Genomic DNA, 18691 nt, shown 5'->3' with positions numbered 1-18691 from the left:
TTTTTGTATTTGCATGTGAAAGGTTGCCAGTTAAATGAACATACCACAGTCAGTCAAATAGACACTAGACACCTATGGGGTTCAGCAAAGAAATACCAGGCAGGGCACTTGCCTGTCTCACAAACAACCTCATATGGCAGGACTGAATGCCCCTCCTTGGTGTGCACATAAGTGTTTCCACCTCTCAGAACTGAGCCATGGCGACAGAATGTAGGCCACACAAAACAAAAACACAATGCATGATAAACTACTTGACCAACCTTTGTATTTACACTGAAGAATAGTGATACTAGATAAGCCTGGGTGCTTTGGCACTACAACAATACCAAGTGACTCAATTTCACTGACCTTACACTGGTGAAAACAAGTGTGTCTACCACCTTTTGATTGATTGATTGATTGAAGAATTTATTAACAGTTTGCAGAATTACAGTACATTTCAAGCACAAGCTCAATACAAAGGCTGTTAACTGTGAGTGGACGACCCAATTAAGCATTACACTTGTTTCCAACAGGGTCCACCATGTTCAAATCATCAAAACATTTAGAGACGTACAAATAGACACTTCTATAGACAGAACAGGAATTCATCAAAAAAGAATTCATCAAAAAGGAGGTAAAAAGGGAAAAGAAATATATACAGTGAGGGGAAAAAAGGGGGGGGCGGGGGGGGGATTCAGATTTTACGGGGGCCAGTTTCGAATTGCAGCCATCCGTAGGTGCCCTTTGAGAGCGGTGTGTTTCAAATGTGTTTCAATGTTCAAAGGACATACATGAGCAGTAGACTATATTATTGATAGTGTATCCGGATATGCTGACAGAATGTTCCCTTGGGGTTATATCAGAGATCTGTATCAAATTTCACTGTTGTTGTATTTGACAAATAAGCAACAACCTACTTGGCAAGTGACTGGAAGTGGATACTGTGACTACATGTGTTTTCTCGCACCCATTCAGAAAGGTTAATAGCCAGTGGGCTGAAGGTCAGTTGTGACAAACAGTTTGTAATACTGATAGGCCTGCTGAAACTGACACTGGAACAATTCATGTTTAACATTCACATGGCTTAGTGGGTTTGTAAAAATATGTTACAGTAATCAAATAGACTACTTTGCCTAAATGCATTTAGTGCTGTTAAGAGAAACACAGCTATATTTTGTTGTTGTTTTTGCAACCCTCTCCCCCAATCAGAAGAGACAGGCTGTAGCCTGTAGCCTAAAATAAAATATAAATTAGGAAGCTTGAACAGTTTACAGTCTCAACCCCCATTTTATGCCCTCTACATAAAGACAGGAATTTAATGAGCTAGCTGTGCCACTGTAAATTCCCGGCTTCATATTGCATTATGCTTTTTAAATATTTATTTCATTTCAGGGCTTCAGTTTCTAGCAAAAAACCCAAACAAACAAACACAATTTTGGTTTGGTCAGCCTTATAAACAAAAGCGCGCGCGTGTGTGTGTGTGCGCGCGCGCGCGTCGGGTAATCCCTTGCTGCTTCCCCATGGAACAAGTGGTGGTATTCCCTGTGTTATCTTGAGACTCCCCCAGTCAAAGAAGAACACCTCCCGTTAATAGATTGTTGTCAATCCCCTTCGTGACGCTGGGGGACGCGCGGCGGTGTCGCTCGCCGAAAATAGATGATCTACAAGCTGAGCTCACGCGATGCGTCGTGATCTTGTAGATCGCCTATTTTCGGCGCGCGACACCACCGCACGACGGAGGGTTAGGCTTTAACGCGTCGGGCTGCTCCCATTGGATTAGAGAGGGGGGCTTAGCAATTGAGAGGGGGTTGAGGAGAGAGAAGCCATGTCCATGCCATGTCCGCTTATTATAAGCGATTTGGGCTTGTTTTTCTAGCTGTTAAAGGGACACTTCACCCCTTTTGCAACCAGATCTTATTTTAATGATGTCTGGGAGACAAGAAACACTTTCCTGTGAAATCTTGCATCTCGTGTCTGTCACACCACCATATATGGTTGCCAATCCATCATGCCTCGTGACATCACGTGACATCATGGAGACCCTTAACGAATGAATATATATATATGAATGAATGGTTTATTTAGATCCTTTTCAGTTAGACATTACAAAACACATTTTTTTGAGTGGTGCAGCCACTCCAAGGAACAGCAATGTCTGTCCGTCCCTATGTCTGTATGTCCGTATGTATGTATGTTTAGAGTACCAACAGGTACTAAAGTGGCGCTGTTGAGCTAGAAGCAGAGAGAGAGTGTGTTGCACTGTTTGGGAAGCTGAGAGTGGGAAGCTAGGCCATTTTTGAAACTATCTCCTCACCACTCGCCCTACACACTTCCACTCGGTTTGAGCATAGATATATAAATAATAGAGACGCAATGCAATGCAAGTGGATGGGAGGGGAATTCCGGTGCCGTCTCTATGCTCAAACTGAGTGGAAGTGTGTAGGGCGAGTGGCGAGGAGCTAGTTGCAAAAAGGGGGTAGTGGCCGACAACCAGTAGTTAGACACCCACTAGTCAGACACCCACTATAGTCAGACACTCACTAGTCAGAGTCGGACAACCACTAAAGTCAGATACCCCAACCCAATTTTTCCTTTTTAACTTGATCGAAAAGGTATAGGCAGAAGCGTATAGCTTCTTAATGCCTATCCTTATTACATATTAACAACAAAGAAAAATAACCTACAAAACAATCAACCATGTGAACAAAAACTAAAACAAAACAAAGAAAAACTAGAAAAGTCGCAATTTTGAAAAATTGCAAAGTGTGGTTGGAGAAGACATGTATCACATTATTGTCTGCTGTGTTGCTTTTCGATGTGTACACTGTGTCATTTTATAGAGGTATGGTATGGTATCTAAAGAGCACAAAGTACCTTTCTGAACGTACCAAGTATCGCAAGACTTCCCACGGTTTCCTGTCTGTCAGTCAAATCACGCGATACCTCCGAGCCAGAAACGATACCTGCTGCTGTTTAGATCCTCAAATAAAATTGTATACTGTGCAAATCAAAAAGCAAGTTATTAGAAAACAACCTGTGATATGTCTTCTTTTATATTCCTGAACCAATTATATGACAAGGGTCTCAATTGTTCATAAATAGTGTTTGTTATGAGCTGTCCAGCCGGCTCCATTCACTGCCATGTATTCATTGAACTTCCGGTGTGAGTTTTGGCTCCCATGAAAGTGTCATGCATGGCGCAGCCCAGTCATGTGACCATTTCCTTTCCTTCTCAAAGCTTCCTTGATGTAGTCCAAGAGGTAAGTGAGCCCAGTGTCCATCCATCTGCTATTAAAGGTAGTGTAAGTGATATGTTTTGGTTAAAACAAAAAGTTTTTTGTTTAAGGGTTAAATCACTATATTCTGATAGTAATCATTGCTGTAGTGTTGGTTCAGTAACAGAGGTCTCCCTGCTCTCCATCTCTCACGTTGACTGCATTCATCTTTAACTCCCATTCCCTGCCATTGTTTTTCACTAACCTTTGAAGAATCACATAGTTCTTCGACTATGCATGTTACCACAGCACCTCAAAGGCACTTAAAACAAGGCTCCAGACTTCCCAAAACAAACTGGTCAGGCTCCTACTTGGCCTCACCCCCCGAACCCACCTCACCCCTGCCCACTTTGACAGGCTGGAATGGCTTAGGGTCGACGACAGAGTACAGCATCTTGCAATGGGTCTGGTCCACAAGATTCGATACACCACCAAGATACCCATGTACCTGTCTAAATACTTCCTTAATGTTAACGAAGTCCACACCCACAACACCAGAGGGAGTGCAACAAACCATGTGCAACCCAGATTCGGCACAAACAAGGGACTAAATTATTTTCACTCCTATGCCACCAAAATGTGGAACGCCCTACCAACAGTCATTAAGACATGCTAATCCCTTGACTCCTTCAAAACCGCTCTCAAAGGGCACCTACGGACGGCTGCAATTCGAAACTGGCCCCCGTAAAATCGGAATTCCCTCCCCCCACCCCTTTTCCCCCTCACTATATGTTTCTTTTCCCTTTTTACCTCCTTTATGATGAATTCCTGTTCTGTTCTTTGGCTATATAGAAGTGTCTATTTGTACGTCTCTAAATGTAAGGTGTAACTTGTAAACAAGTGTAATGCTTTATTGGGTCGTCCACTCTGTGCTCTGATTTGCCTGTGGATCGACTGTGAGGTAAGAATCCACAAATCCCATATATGACATAGGAATTTGCCAGCAGATGTCACTGTTTTCACCGTTTTGCCGGTTTTCATTGCAGCTCAAAAGGCTTCACAGACACAGAGAAAACCCCAGGCCACAGAAAATCCACTGAATGTTCAAAGTTCAAAACGAAAAAGAAATGACAATTAATGTCTATGAAACCTAATAAACAGAAAAAACATTTTCAGGTAGGTGACACAATTTCAGCCAATCAGGAGAGAGTAGCTATTTATCATCTTAATTTTGTTCCAGTTTCAATTTTGTCTGCTCATCTACTTGTTAAATCTGTATCCTGACTGCGTTCCCTATCCTGATTGGAGACAATTTCTATCCCAGTTTCGGTTTCTGAAAATGCATTTTCTGTTTAATAAAAAGCTGGAGAGACATGGAGACTCTACCTTAAAAAAAAATCGACCTGGTTGCTTATTTTCTGTCGCAAAATCTGGCAACACTGTTAGAGGGGGGCTTAGAGGGGGTTGAGAGAAGCAACCGGGGCGGGGGGGATAATCATAACGGTGGCTACGATGGTGATACTTGACATCAAGCAGAGAGACAATAAAACCGAGGAGGCGTCGGATTGCCGAGGAGGCGGATATCTTTTCCTATCCTGGAGACAGTGAAAATCGTGTGGCGTGTTGTGAACATTTGGCAGGATTTTTTTTTATGGTGCCATTTTTTTTGCCGTGGGCGACTGAGTGAGAAGTGAAGAGAGAAGCCCCAGTCAGTCAGTCAGTCAGTCCGACAGGGCGGGGTGATGTTTGGGTTCCGGTATAAAGAGAGCGAGAAAATGGGAACCAGACGGAGGAATGGGAATGTGGAGCCGGCCGCCGCCGAGTCCGACGCAGTTGCTGTTTTGCACCGGAGGATATGAGAAGTTTAATCACTTGTTCTAACAGGGCGGCGGCATAGACCGTCTGGGGAGGGAGGCCGGGCCGCTAGCAGGGGGAAGAAGGCAGCGTGTCTATGCGGCGCCCCTCTGCCCCCTGTCCGTCAACACGATGAGGACGCTATTTGCATTCTGTTGTCTCTTCCTCATTACCGCCGGGGAGGCAGCGGATGAGGAGACGACGGCGCCGGGCAGCAGCAGCAGGTCCCTGACGAACGATAACAGCAACGACACGAACGTAACGGCCGACAGCAGCAGAAGGTATATTAAAATCGGGGACGGGTCTAACCAGGAATTCGAGTTCCCCGAAAACACCAACGGCGTAATTGTCATCTCCAGTCAGTATCGGAGCAGCAGCGGTGCTGCGAGCAGCAGGAAGGGCCGAGAGAGCTTGAAGCAGACTGTGAGGGTTCTCTCCCTGGACCCGGAGGTTCTGTCCATCCTAAACGTCACCGACAGCGGGCACACAGGACCGGCGAAGAGTTACATTATCAGCATACGTTCTGGTTTACCTGGCACGGCACAGCTGCTCATCCAGCTGCTTGACCTGGACCAAGACTCTGTGCCGGTTCTGATCGAAGAGAGGACAGATTACTCCATCAGGGTGGCGGCTTGTGCCGATGACCCAGCCACCCGGCTGATTCAGTCGGGTGGGCTGTCGCACTTTTCCGAGAACCCCGTCCTGTTTGCCTTGCTGCCCCTCATCTTCATAAACAAGTGTGCCTTTGGGTGCAAGGTGGAGGTGGATGTGCTGAGGAGTCTCCTGAAAAGGCCGGTGCCATTGTTCCTGGGGGTGGTGGGTCAGTTTGTGGTGATGCCACTTTATGCATATGGTCTTTCTAGGCTTGCCTCTCTACCCAAGGCTCTGTCCCTGGGATTGGTCATCACATGCTCGGCACCCGGGGGTGGCGGGGGCTACCTTTACAGCCTGTTGCTGGGTGGCGATGTCACCCTGGCCATCTCCATGACCCTGGTTTCTACAGTAGTGGCAGCGGCAGCCATGCCTCTATCGTCAGCATTGTACGGCTGGTTCCTGGGGGTCCATGCTGCTCTCCACGTGCCCTTTATCAAGATCCTGGGTACCCTCCTTTTCATTGCCATCCCAATATCCCTGGGCATGCTGATAAAGCTGCGGTTGCCCGCTCTCACCCGTGTCCTTCTGGCTCTCATACGACCCTTCAGCTTCGTGCTCATCGTTGGTGGGATCTTCATGGCCTACCAGATGGGTGCGTCCATCCTGGCCAACGTCAGTCCCCAGATCGTGGCGGCTGGGGTGACCATTCCCGTGTTCGGTCTCATCGTCGGGGCAGTCCTGGCCCAGTTGTCGGGATTGCCGGTGACGCAAAGGAAGACGGTCAGCATTGAGGTGGGTGTCCAGAACAGCCTCCTAGCCCTCGCCATCATGCAGCTGTCCTTCTGCCGAACTGAGGCAGATTTTGCATCACAGGCACCGTTCATCGTGGCGCTCAGTAGCACCTCAGAGATGCTGCTCATCGTTCTGGGTCATTTTGCCCACCGGAGGTGTTGTGGGCCCAGTCCCACTCCCCCCAGGACTGACGCCTGATTGTAGCCTGTATTTTTGTCCTGAGCTATTACAAAAAACCCTGTGGAACGATGCTGCCCTAATAGTCCAGGCTACAAATCACACAGACCGAGGAAAGAGACACAATCAAAAATCCAATCATCACTGTTGTTATACACATGACAGTGGAGGACTTTTTTTTTTTTTGGCTTCTTTTGTTTATTTTTCATGAAAACCAAAGGCCTTTATCTCTAAGACTTTTGTTTATTTTACAGTATGTCATTTTTTTAATCTGATTGTACTGTGAGGTACTACGTGATGTAAATATAAAAAGAGAAATACCTATAAAAGAGAAGATATTTTTCTACCAGATTTTCTGTTTTGTAATTGGAGAAAACAAAAAAAGCTTGATTTGTATCATGTTTACAAGAGGTCCATGTGTCTTAGAAGTGGAGGATGAATTTTGGAAACATGAGATTGTTGAATTTGAAATTTGAATTCTGTTCAACAGGCATGTTTCTAAAATTAGGAATACAATATTTTTTTGAAAGTAATTGCTACTGATTGTTTCCTGGAGTTAAGAATCCATGTACTTGAATATTAAATTGAAGAGATGAGGAATTATAAAATAAAATGCATCAACAAAAGCAGTCCTTATTTTGTCCATGGAGTATTTTTAAGTTGAATTATATTGATACTTAATTCCATTTTGAGCACAGGTTTTTTTTTGTCAATCTGTTAGTTCTGATAATCTGTTTCTAGTTCTTAATAGTTTGCATTTTACAGTTTGTCTGCTACATCCTGTATGTTTTGCAACTGCAATACAGAGAGGAATGGTTTATTTTACTGAAATTCCCAAGCCTCATGAAATTAAAGGGACACTTTTGCAAAAAAAGATATGTTAATGACATTTAGAAAATTTATAACACTAGCCTGGGGTCTTTACTGTGTAATATGTGGTTTTAGATATTTTTTGATTTTAGCAGTGAGCCCAGTGTCTCTGATGTCATGGACACTGGTCTCACTTACTTCCTGGACTACATGTTGTCTCAGTAAGACAGCCCTACCCCTATCCACAAGGAGGAGCAGTGCACCAAAGCATTATGGGAATTGTAGTCCAGAAAGGAAGTGAGCCCAGTGTCCATGACATCAGAGACACTGGGCTCACTGCTAAAATCTAAAATATCTAAAACCACATATTACACACACAAAGACCACCAGGAAAGTGTTCTAAATCTTCTAAACGTCATTAACATATATCTTTTTGCAAAAAGGGTGATGTGTTAGGCTGGGTTCCAGCCTGTTTTGCTGCGTTCCAACTTCCACTTATGTCACTTGACTTGCAAAGTGACATTTCAGATCAGCGGAACGCAGCAAATCAGGCTGGAACCCAGGCTAGTGATGTGTCCTTGGACTGAGGCCGATTCTAAAAAGTCCTCTAAATCCTGACCTAAGCTTTCTGAAAAACTTCAAATATTTATATAGCAGGCAGCATCAACGTTTTTTAATTTTTGAATACTGTACATAGTACAAGGGTTATACCACAGGGTTTTACCACTTTAAATGAGCCTACAGTTCACAGGTAAGATAAGAGAGATAATGTCTGTACTCTTGACAGTATACCTTTCTTATGGCTGGCTACTACGATGAGGATTTGCAGGCAGCAGGTACAAAATGAGGTTTATGCACATGTCAGGCATGGATTAATGAGCATTTGTTTCATTGCCACGTAATGGCTTGAGTCCTGACTCCTACGGAAGGAGAAAAGGAAAGGAGGGGCCATGGCAGGGTTTTGTATAGAAGGTAGATTTATGTAAGAGTGTGTTTCCTGTTTACTTTGTCCATTTTTAAAGAGTTTTTTAAAGAGCAGCAGACTCTGGTGTACTTTTCATTGGGAAAAGAAAAGAGTGGAAACTAGAGTGTTTAAACGTGCCGTTTCCCCCAGTTTTTGTGACTGGATCCTTTAGGAATGTAACACTGCTGTAAGACCCACAGGCTGCACAGTTTGGTGCAAGAGGCTTTGTAAATATTGACATGTTAGTTGGTTGTGAAAGAAGTTTGGTTTCTCAGTATTTTCTTTCTTATAAATTAACCTGATTATCTGAAGAAGAATAGGCTAGGCCTTGATTCAATCCCACACCCTTGCATTAGTTGCATATCAATATCTCATTATTCTGAGGCTATCCGTCTATAAGAGGGTTTGTGTTTGTCTGGAGTGAATTTCATAAACCGATAGGCCTATCGGTGCCAAATTTCTTGTTTATCATTATATTCACTATAATGATAAACAATGCCGATACTATAGGCGTCAAATTATGTGTATAGAGCAGGCAGTTGAAAATGAGGAAGTTCTGCAATCTGTTTTGTCATGCTGTGGCAGTTCATTGTTCACTTTACTATCAAGAACATAGTCAATCATTGATTCATTTGTTCATTCAGCCTTTTATACACAACCAAAACCAACCCATTTCTAAGTGTTCTTACTAACTCACGATAGGCCTACGTTTAAAAACATTTATATGCTGTTGCTCAAATTTGCGTAGTGTATGCTCTAGTCTGTAATCTGTATTCTGTAAAACAACTTTTACTCTGCTCTGAGCTTGTCTACAAGGTTTGAACACGCCCTAAGATAAAGCTTGTTCAGACCTGGTGTTTTGCATACAGAAAAAGATCCAGTTCCGAAAAAATAACTGGTTTTGAAAGAAAAAAAGAAAAGAATGGCTGTTATGTCACTGCCTCGTGTCATGTACGAAGGGTTGTGCTCTTTAACCAAACTGCATATCAAAATGCTTTCAAGCACTCATTCAGTCAGCCTTTCAAGTTCACCATTCACCATGTCAGTCACTCTATACTGATGAAAGGAGTGAGACAGGAATAGTGGGCACCTCAGAACTCTGGGCACCTCAGTGTCGCTGAATATTGCAATGTTAGCTGAATTTATGAGTAAGAATATGGGTTGTGTGGAATAATACATAGTACAGTATGTGTGCTGTGTCTCAAATAAGAACGTGTAAAGCTATGATTTGCCTATACTCTTTGTATAGTGTTCGCATTGTGAGCTTATAGATATAAGGGTCTCCTTATAGAGATCTAAAGTAAAGTAAAAACAACCAAATGGTCCCTTATGGGTCCATTTGGTTCCTCAAGAGCCACCTGAGGAGTTGTCACTGAAACTGGTATTATATGTTATGTGTTTGTCTGAAGGGGGCAAGGGCGGTTCCATGTGTGGTGACCAAGGGGCCAGTGAGGCTTTCCAACGTTGAAGCACTGGCCCCGTGCAGCTGGGCTTTAACGTTGAGCGCGTTTGCACTTCCGCATTTTGGGCACCACATTTTGGTGCCCAAATCGAAAAAAGGCGGAAGTAGACGGTCCTTCCGGGTGCTTCAAAACGCCACTGAGCAACTTCCACTGACATGAATAGCGGGGGGGGGGCGGAGCTTCGCGCCAGATCAGTCTCTATCCTTTTATATACTCTATGGTGGTGACAGGCAGGCTGCCCAGCTGTCTTGCCTTAGTGTTAGTGTCCATTGTGATTTGACAGATGATGTCCTGCATTATGTGTATGCTGCCTTGAGCCCCCTCAGCCTGTTTATCAGCAATCCTGTTTACATTTATATTCCACACATTAGTGGCACAATAGGGAGATGGCCCTTAAAAATTCATGAGACGGATAGCATTAAGTTTTCATGAGTTCCTTTCACCCCCTCCCATGAGATGGATTTCCTGCTTTCTGCTGCAGTGTTTAAAGCTGGAATGTGCAAGAAATGTGCATCGGTTGTGGGAGAGAGATACGCCCCGGGAGGTTTCAAACTACTATAAATTCCAACTAAAGGTCAAGTTAAATATGAACATTAGGAGCATTTATTCGCATTGTGCAGTGAAGAGGAAGTAAACAAACGGTTTGTATGGGGTTTCAGATATTTGCAATGATGTTTAATGCCATTTCATCCTGAAAAAGGTCTCCAGGTTTTACCAAGCATGTATTGATGTAAATTTGCAATCTATTTCCAGCTAAGAAATCTTAACTGCTGTTAATAAATAAAAAAATCCATGAACACAGAAAGCACATGCACACAACATAGTGACCGTGTGCACATTGATTCTCTGTACCAAGGAGTGTGATCCCCTCAAAGGGATACAGAAGTGCATGGCAGTGCTATTATTGCTGTAGCAGACACCATAGTGGCAGCGTGCTTGCTTCTAATGGACTGGCTGCCGCTGGTGCTATTTACCTTCAAGCGATCAATATGTAAACACGGAAACACCTGAGGCACCGGGCCTGCCAGTTGAACTTGACAGAGGAGTAAAAGTGGAGGCAGGGCGGGAGAGTGTGAGATAGGGGCTAGGAAAAGAAGGGCTGGTAAGGGGGCGGTCGGTGGAATGCAAATCGTCCATCTTTGTGTCAGTGCGGTGCAAGTGTGATGAGTCTGATGACATTGTTTTGGTGTTGTGCATGTGTATTATGTGCCGGTATATTCAGTGATTTCACTTAATTCAAATATCACTTCTTTTTTTGTTTTGTTGTGATAATCCTCCCTACTATAGAGTGTGCTGACCATATAAGGAGTTCCTCCCTGTCCCCAGTTAACCCCTGGGGGTCAAAAAAACGTAGGTTTCGTTTTTTGGCTAGGTGGCCCAGCCTTCATCCAATCAGGATAGAGAGGGGCCTTCCGCCAATCATGATCGAGCGGGGGCGGGCCTTGGTGTGTGTGCTGTTGGCCTGTCGCGTGTCCCCCCACTGTAGTGTGTGTGCATGTGCACATCTTGTTACCGGGGAAGACCAGGGTTTTTTCCAAATCACTGAATGCTCCTTTAATTGTGTCAATTATGTTCGTACAGGGCCAGACTGGGAACACAAATCAGGGCAGGAATTTACAATTATCTGTCCAAATTAAAAGATAAAGTAGTTACAGCAGGCATCTGCTTAATAATAATAATCTGCATTTTTTTTGTCTTGTTTTTTTTTAACCAAATGCGTTTCCAGATTTGGTACAGACAGTCTGCCATCTCCGAAGGCCTGGCGGAGATGAGTGAGAGCAGTGCAGAGAGGAGGGTAACTGGATAACTCACCCCTTTTCCAACTCACCCTAAAAAGTGTAGTTTCTAACCCCCCCAATGAGGGGAGTTTGTCATGTTTAGTTTGTAAATAAATAGACGCTTCATCATTAAAATAGCATTATTTATATGACTTGAGTTATATGACTTACTGTGCGACTGGGGACTGACATACATCTCATGCATGTCATGTGGTCTCCTATTAATCACCACAGCCTGGTAGTGGCCATCTTGAGTAAAAAATAAATAAATCACAACACTGTTATTATATTATATCTTGATGTGAATGTTTGAACTCACTACTCAGTATTAAAAAGAGAGGGGAAAGGGGGGAGGTTAGTTACAAAGTTTCATACAACTACATCCATCCATGATCCATCCAGACCATCATCCATGACCATGAAACAAGGGCGTGAGAGCATAGAGTGAGAGAGACAGAACTCCGGGTTAATTTTTGCTTGCCCGGACGTGATGTTGTGTCTCTGACATGGACCAATGGGAGAGAAGAGCGCGAGGAAACATGGGAGTATGGAAGAAAGAAACAACAACAGTGTGTTTTTAGAGTTCGTCTGATAATTTCCCAATAATTGCTTTGTTGGCTGTTATTTCATAGTAACTAGAATATAGACAGACTATATCGTTTTTTTATAAGCAAAGCAAGAATGTCGCTGAGTGTGTCGTGTGAGTCTGTCTGTCAGAAAAGAACGCTGTCCAGCCTCCTTGGTGAGTTGACAGTTGTGTCTGAATGCACTCGAAACTATAAAAGTGAGTCAAGTTATTTGTAAACATGGACACACTGACACTGTCTGTGATAGCCTTGGATCAAGACGGTCATCGGTCACATTTATTTCTTTATTTATCAGGGACAACAATGCACATTATCAACACAGTTTTCACATCCATGTAAACGAGAGGAATTTAGCCAGAAGCTAATTTTCATCTGTAGTCCCTGAGCATTGAGCACTAAAACGTGGTTATAAAACTATCCATACAAAAATATATACAATACAATACAAGACAAGTAAACATAGTAGCCTATAGGAGACAACAATTACAGTGAAATATTGAGAAGTGGCACCACACAGTGACAAATGGAGCTGATAATTACCCACGATGACCAGAGGGGACTGAAAAGTACCATTCAGAAACACACTACGGATGGACTGGTCTTCTCTGTCAGAGCCTTCCATGTGTCCCAATGGGACACATGGAAGGCTCTGACAGAGAAGACCAGTCCCATCACTGTCTGGAATAGTCTCCCTACCGAAGTAAGAGAGACCACCAACTATTTGACCTTCAAATTCAACCTTAAGAGGTGGCTTAATTTTGTTTTTATGTTTTATTCTCATTTCCTTTCTTTTATTGTAACTTGCTGAATGTATGACCCTGTACTTGCTTACAAATAAGCTGTAATGTAGATATGTGAAGGCGTCTCCTTTCCCCCTTTTCCCTTAAGAGCTGCCCAGATGTTCGTCTTTTTTGTTTTTTCTTGTTTGTATGTTTTTTATTTTTGCTCCAAAGAAAAAGAAAAATGTTTAACTTTGGTCACCATTGAGAACGTGGGAAATATATCTCTGTATATGTATGAATGTAATGTAATTCTCATGATGAAGTTGTTCATTATGCTCGCACACAATGACCAAAATAAAAACATAATTTCAAAAAAAAGAAAAGTGAGGGTGAGTGAGTAAGGACCAAATGTCTACAAAGTATAGAAGTAGATAAAAGTGTATAATTAAAAGAAAAATAATAAAAAAAAAAAAAAAAAAGAGGTGGCTTAAAGCAAACCAAATGTGTAATCGTGGGGAATATCTAACCTTGTTCTCAGTAAAACAAAATAAAGAATACAAGAACCGCCGCACCGAGCTGTCTGCGTGAGGTCGGCGGAAAAAAGCTGGGGCGAGATGGAATTGGGGCGACTGTCACTTGTGACAGTCTTATGACGATATAACAGTCTTGTATTGATTGATTGAAAATTAATTATTAACAGTTTGCAGAAAGGGTGGGTACAGTTCAAGGAAGGTACAGGTCAATATAAAAACTGCTAAGAGGAAAAAAACAGAAAAATACTTGTTTACATATAGGTCCTCCATTTTCAATTCATCCGAACATTTAAAGACATACAATACAATACTCTTCCATTCTATGCAGAAAATATAATCATCATATATGTATGCGGTTAGAAAAAAGGGAAAACGTGTACAGTAGAAATATAGGGGGGTGGGGGAGTCGGGGACTTTTACAGGGGCCAGTTTCGAATTGCAGCTGCCCGTAAGTGCTCTATTGAGGCCAGTTTCGAATTGCAGCTGCCCGTAAGTGCTCTTTGAGAGCGGTTTTGAAGGAGTCTAGGGACTAGTGACTAAGTCGTCACGCCAGTCCAGAATCAAACCTGGCTATTACGGTATATTATCAAATCCTTATCCATCCTTATATTATCAAATCCTTATGCCAGTCCAGAATCAAACCTGGCTATTACGGTATATTACCAAATCCTATCCCTATAAATAGTATAGTCCATCAAATATTTACAAAATCATTTTTACTCTGCTCAGATAAAGTTACAGTAAGTAGCCTATCATATAACGTTGTGTTGTACACTGTAACCGATACAGCAAGAACTAGGAAACAAATGCATGCGTCATTGTAATAATTGTGTTCCTCCTCCCCATGACACACCCAGCTGATCGTGTCATCAAGAGACCTAAACAAGAAGATTTGCATCAGCTACAAGAAGCAGCAATCCAGTTATTGAACCAGAACCAGAACCTCGCCAGCCTGCTCCGGGAAGTCGGGGTGAGTGGACCTACAACGTTTTCAAAGCAAAAAAAACAACAAAAACAGAACAACAATATTTCCTCATTGTGTGATCTAATACAGTACATGTTTAAAAACAGTTGCAGACACTTGGGGGTAAGTCTGCAATCAAAGATTTAAATTGACCGTGTGTAATGGGAGAGCAGATCTTTAATTTAAGCTGTAAGTCATTCCACGTGTTTGGCGCACTAAAACAAAAGGCTGTTTTCCCCAGTTCTGTGTTTACATTTAGAACCTTTAGTGTAAGCCAGTGACTGGAGCGTGTCCTATATGTTACAGGATTCCAATCCAGCAGAGCTTTAATATACAACGGTAAAGTCCCATCAATTGCTTTAAAAATAAATAGATACCGATGTTTATTTCGCCTGTCGGCCAAGGAAGGCCAGCCCACTCTGTCATATAGGATGCAGTGATGAGTTCTATAACGTTCACCAGATATAAATGGCAGATTATTTTAATATATATATATATATATATATATATATATATATATATATATATATATAATTTCATTTGGTAGGGACAGCACATATTAATGAATACAACACAGTCAATGCCGTGTAAATACATCTGATTTAGCAGCAAGAATGCTAGTTTCCATCTGTAGTCCCCAATGTACAAAAAACAAGCAACAATACAAAAAGAGCACATATAAACATTTCTAAAGGGGTACAAACAGAAGAGGAAAATGAACAGTAAAAAAGGCCAAGTAATTACTTGAAATTCAGGACACTCAAGAAAACAGATAAAACCTACATTTTAGCCTACTTAAAAATAGTGACATGTTTGATTGCCCATAAAGATGTAAAATATGGATTCTGTCTTATGTTAGTGGGTAGATTGTTCCAAATTGTGCTTCCTTGAACTGAAAAGGAATTTTACGCAAAGCCTGTGCGTCTAGACTGCACCTCACAATCCCCTCTGGTGTACTGATGCCCGTGTCAGGCTTCCGTTTTATTGATTACTCCTTGGGAGGGACGTTTTATTCATGGAACATGTCTATGTAAAGAGCTTCCAGTTATCATAGTAAAACAACTATATATATATTTTTAGGATCCTGCAGTGATGGAACCTTTTTTATATTATCAAATACCTGCAGGGATTGACACTAGGGTCTCAGAAGTACTTGACCTTCAGGCAAGTCATATTCTACTTGTCCACAGGTCATGCCCACTTGCCCGAAAAGTAAGTCCGTTATAAAATGATAGGTACAATTTAATTTAATTTTAATTTGAATTACCGTTCAATTTAACACTTATTATTTAGCTTTCTGGGGCTGTTCGATAAAAAATGTCATACCTCAATTTTATGCTATGAATATGACTATGGGTTCACACTTGTTGTTTTATATTTTTTAAGTGTAGCAACAGTGAAAACAGCACCTTATAGGTCAACAGTGCATTTATTTAACATTCCACCGAATGTTAAATAAATGCACGATCGGATCGGGTGATCGGAAATCGGGGGCCGATCATTTTCAAATGATCAGGATCGGGAGAAATAAATCTGAGATTTTCTTTTTTTATTTCAATAAAAATAGTGTGTCTAAATAGGCTTGTGTCTAATGTAAATCTCAAAGAAAGATGTATAAACAATGATATTTTCTGAAAACTGTCATGTTTATGCTTGATGTTTGTCCTCCTGCCTGGGGCACTAGTTCCAGCAGTGGTAAACACTTGGTCTCAAAGATCATGCAACAAAGACATTCAATTCAAATTTCAAAGGAGCTTTATTGGCATGAGAAAACAAACGTTTACATTGCCAAAGCAAGTGTCACAATACAATAAAAACAGTTGAAAATGGGGAAAGTACAGTTGGAGGGGGTACAGCATTTTGTAAACAGAGCTATGTCACATTGTATCGTTATGTACATGTTATAACAGGGTATAAAGCTTTTTTGAAACAAATAGCAGCACTTTTTTGCAGTCACTTTGGGGCAAATGGCAGCATTTTTCTCAGGACTATTTAAATACTATACAAAAAACTCAGATTTAAGATCTGTTTAAGGTTCTCTGTTTACATGTGCAAGGTCCAGCGGTCTACTTGGTACAGATAGTAGTCCTTTGGGTGGTTGTATTCCATTCGCTAACCTTCTTTTGTCACAAATCTTGCTGCTGTGTTTGCACATTGTTGTATTTCTCCCAATAGGTATGGGAGTTTTCATAGTCGTTGGTCATAGTTTGATAGTTATAGGGTTGAGTACAGGATGACACCAAGGTACTTGAATTGTGTTACCAAAGTACTGTTGTAACTTAGACTGGTTAACCAATAACCACTCTCCCTTGAAATCATATTGCATTTCTTTCTCCGAAAGGAATGACATATCGTATGACAATGACATATCTATGACTTTTGACTCTAATTTGAGCAAGGTTACAGCCCAATCCAAGTCCATTTACTTCCTTTATAAAATGTAAGTAAAATATTTAAAACAAGTAAAAAAATGCACAGGTACTTATTTTGCCTCCTGGCAGCATACACATGAATTGTGGTGTTAATTGGTCCAACGGTATGAAAGATATGCGCAGGAGAAACACACACACAGGCTGACCCTTTTAAAGACGCTAGACTCCTGCAGAGCCTTGCTGTGATTACAAGAAAGAGCTTAACATCAGCGTGGTTTCTATGCACTGGATCTTGGGCATCTTATGTTGCATAAAAATGCACAGCTGGAAACAATTATCAGAAACTAGGGAAATGCCCATTGGGAATCATGGACCAGTGCCCAGGGGCCCATGACTACAGCGTCCCTAGGGTAGCCCTAGGCCACAAGGCTTACCAATAATTTACTAAAATATAGGTTAACGCTCAAATGGACTGTGGACCCTCAGCCTACACAGTACCTTCCATTCTATATGTCCAGAACAGGGCCCCTGACTGACCCACCTATAGTCCTATAGGGCCATTTTAGAAAATGTCCACAGATGTTATGTTGACCCACAAATGACTTATTTATTACTGTGTGCTTATCTGAGTGTGCTTATCTGACTGGCCTAGGCAGTCGGACGGTTCTTGAGATAAGCAGGGGACAATCTCTCTCTCTCACACAACACACACACACACACACACACACACACACACACACACACACACACACACACACACACACACACACACACACACACACACACACACACACACACACACACACACACAGATATACAGTAGGTAGATAGATACATTGATTGATGGATTGTCATTCCATTTTTTTCACATCGTCCACGTTCTTCATTTTCCATTTTAAACCTGGTGTCCCTATTCTAAGAATATTCTAAAGTTGAAACCTTTTTCATTTAAAAAAAATGACAAAACATCTAAAATATCTGAAATACAATCTGTGTGTGTGTGTGTGTGTGTGTGTGTGTGTGTGTGTGTGTGTGTGTGTGTGTGTGTGTGTGTGTGTGTGTGTGTGTGTGTGTGTGTGTGTGTGTGTGTGTGTGTGTGTGTGTGTGTGTGTGTGTGTGTGCGGAAAAGGCTGGTCACTGGCCTTTTTATGTCGCAACTCGATTACGGCGACGTTGTGTACCGATTCGCCTGTTCCTCTGCATTGGGCAGACTTGATGTTGATGTACTCCTTAGTAGGGGGGTCTTCCTTTGCATCTCACAGGCTGCTACATTGGTACACTTTTATCTACAAAGCCATTCTTGGTAAATCCCCTTCTTACTTTTGTTCAAAATTTGAACTAGTCCAAAATTCGCTTAACCTCAGATCAAACGCCTGGATGCGCTACGTCGTACCCATTACCAAATCTGAGGCAGCGGAAAAAACCCTAGCGTTTTTTCCGTGGGCGTGGAACGATCTACAGACCAGATTAAAATTGGCTTCTTTGATCCCCCTAGTGACTTTTAAGAGGATTGCCTTGGGCACACTCTCCAGCCATTGCTCCTGCTTTGACGAGTAGCAAATGCTGTGATCTTAGTTTTATATTAGGTTAGTAGTTTCATGATGTATTGTTCTTATTAGTCTTTTTATTAGTCTGTATTTGGTTAGCTACTTAGACTCTCTCTGAGCCTCCCTGGTAGTAGGTTCTTGGTATTACGGATGTCATATGTTTGTCTTTGTCATGTCCTGTATTTGTTGTTACTGGCAGACCTGTGTGACATTTATTTGCCTCTTCTCTTGGCCACTGCGCACTCGTAAAAGAGACTATGGTCTCAATGTGATTTTACTGGTTAAATAAAGGTTAAATACAACATTTATAATAATGAGGTCTGGACTCCACTCCAAA

General features: G+C 42.1%; 2 protein-coding genes across 2 annotated transcripts in view; both read left to right on the top strand.

The window, feature by feature from the left end:
• Positions 1–4688: 4688 nt before the first annotated feature.
• Positions 4689–7246, top strand: slc10a3 (solute carrier family 10 member 3). Its single transcript, XM_079500844.1, has one exon. It carries the CDS (start codon positions 5184–5186, stop codon positions 6633–6635), a length of 1452 nt encoding a protein of 483 aa, XP_079356970.1. The 5' UTR covers positions 4689–5183; the 3' UTR covers positions 6636–7246.
• Positions 7247–12106: 4860 nt separating this feature from the next.
• Positions 12107–18691, top strand: part of fanca (FA complementation group A) — a 37535-nt gene continuing 30950 nt past the window's right edge. Inside the window, exons 1-2 of the mRNA XM_079502037.1 lie at positions 12107–12371; positions 14329–14441. Of these exons, the coding sequence (XP_079358163.1) occupies positions 12311–12371; positions 14329–14441 (174 nt within the window). The 5' untranslated portion in view covers positions 12107–12310. The remainder of the gene's footprint in view (positions 12372–14328; positions 14442–18691) is intronic.

Source organism: Electrona antarctica (genome assembly GCF_951216825.1).
Source record: "Electrona antarctica genome assembly, chromosome: 5".
Taxonomy (NCBI): domain Eukaryota; kingdom Metazoa; phylum Chordata; class Actinopteri; order Myctophiformes; family Myctophidae; genus Electrona; species Electrona antarctica.
Note: the sequence above shows the minus strand (reverse complement) of the source record. Positions and strands in the feature narration are given on the sequence as shown.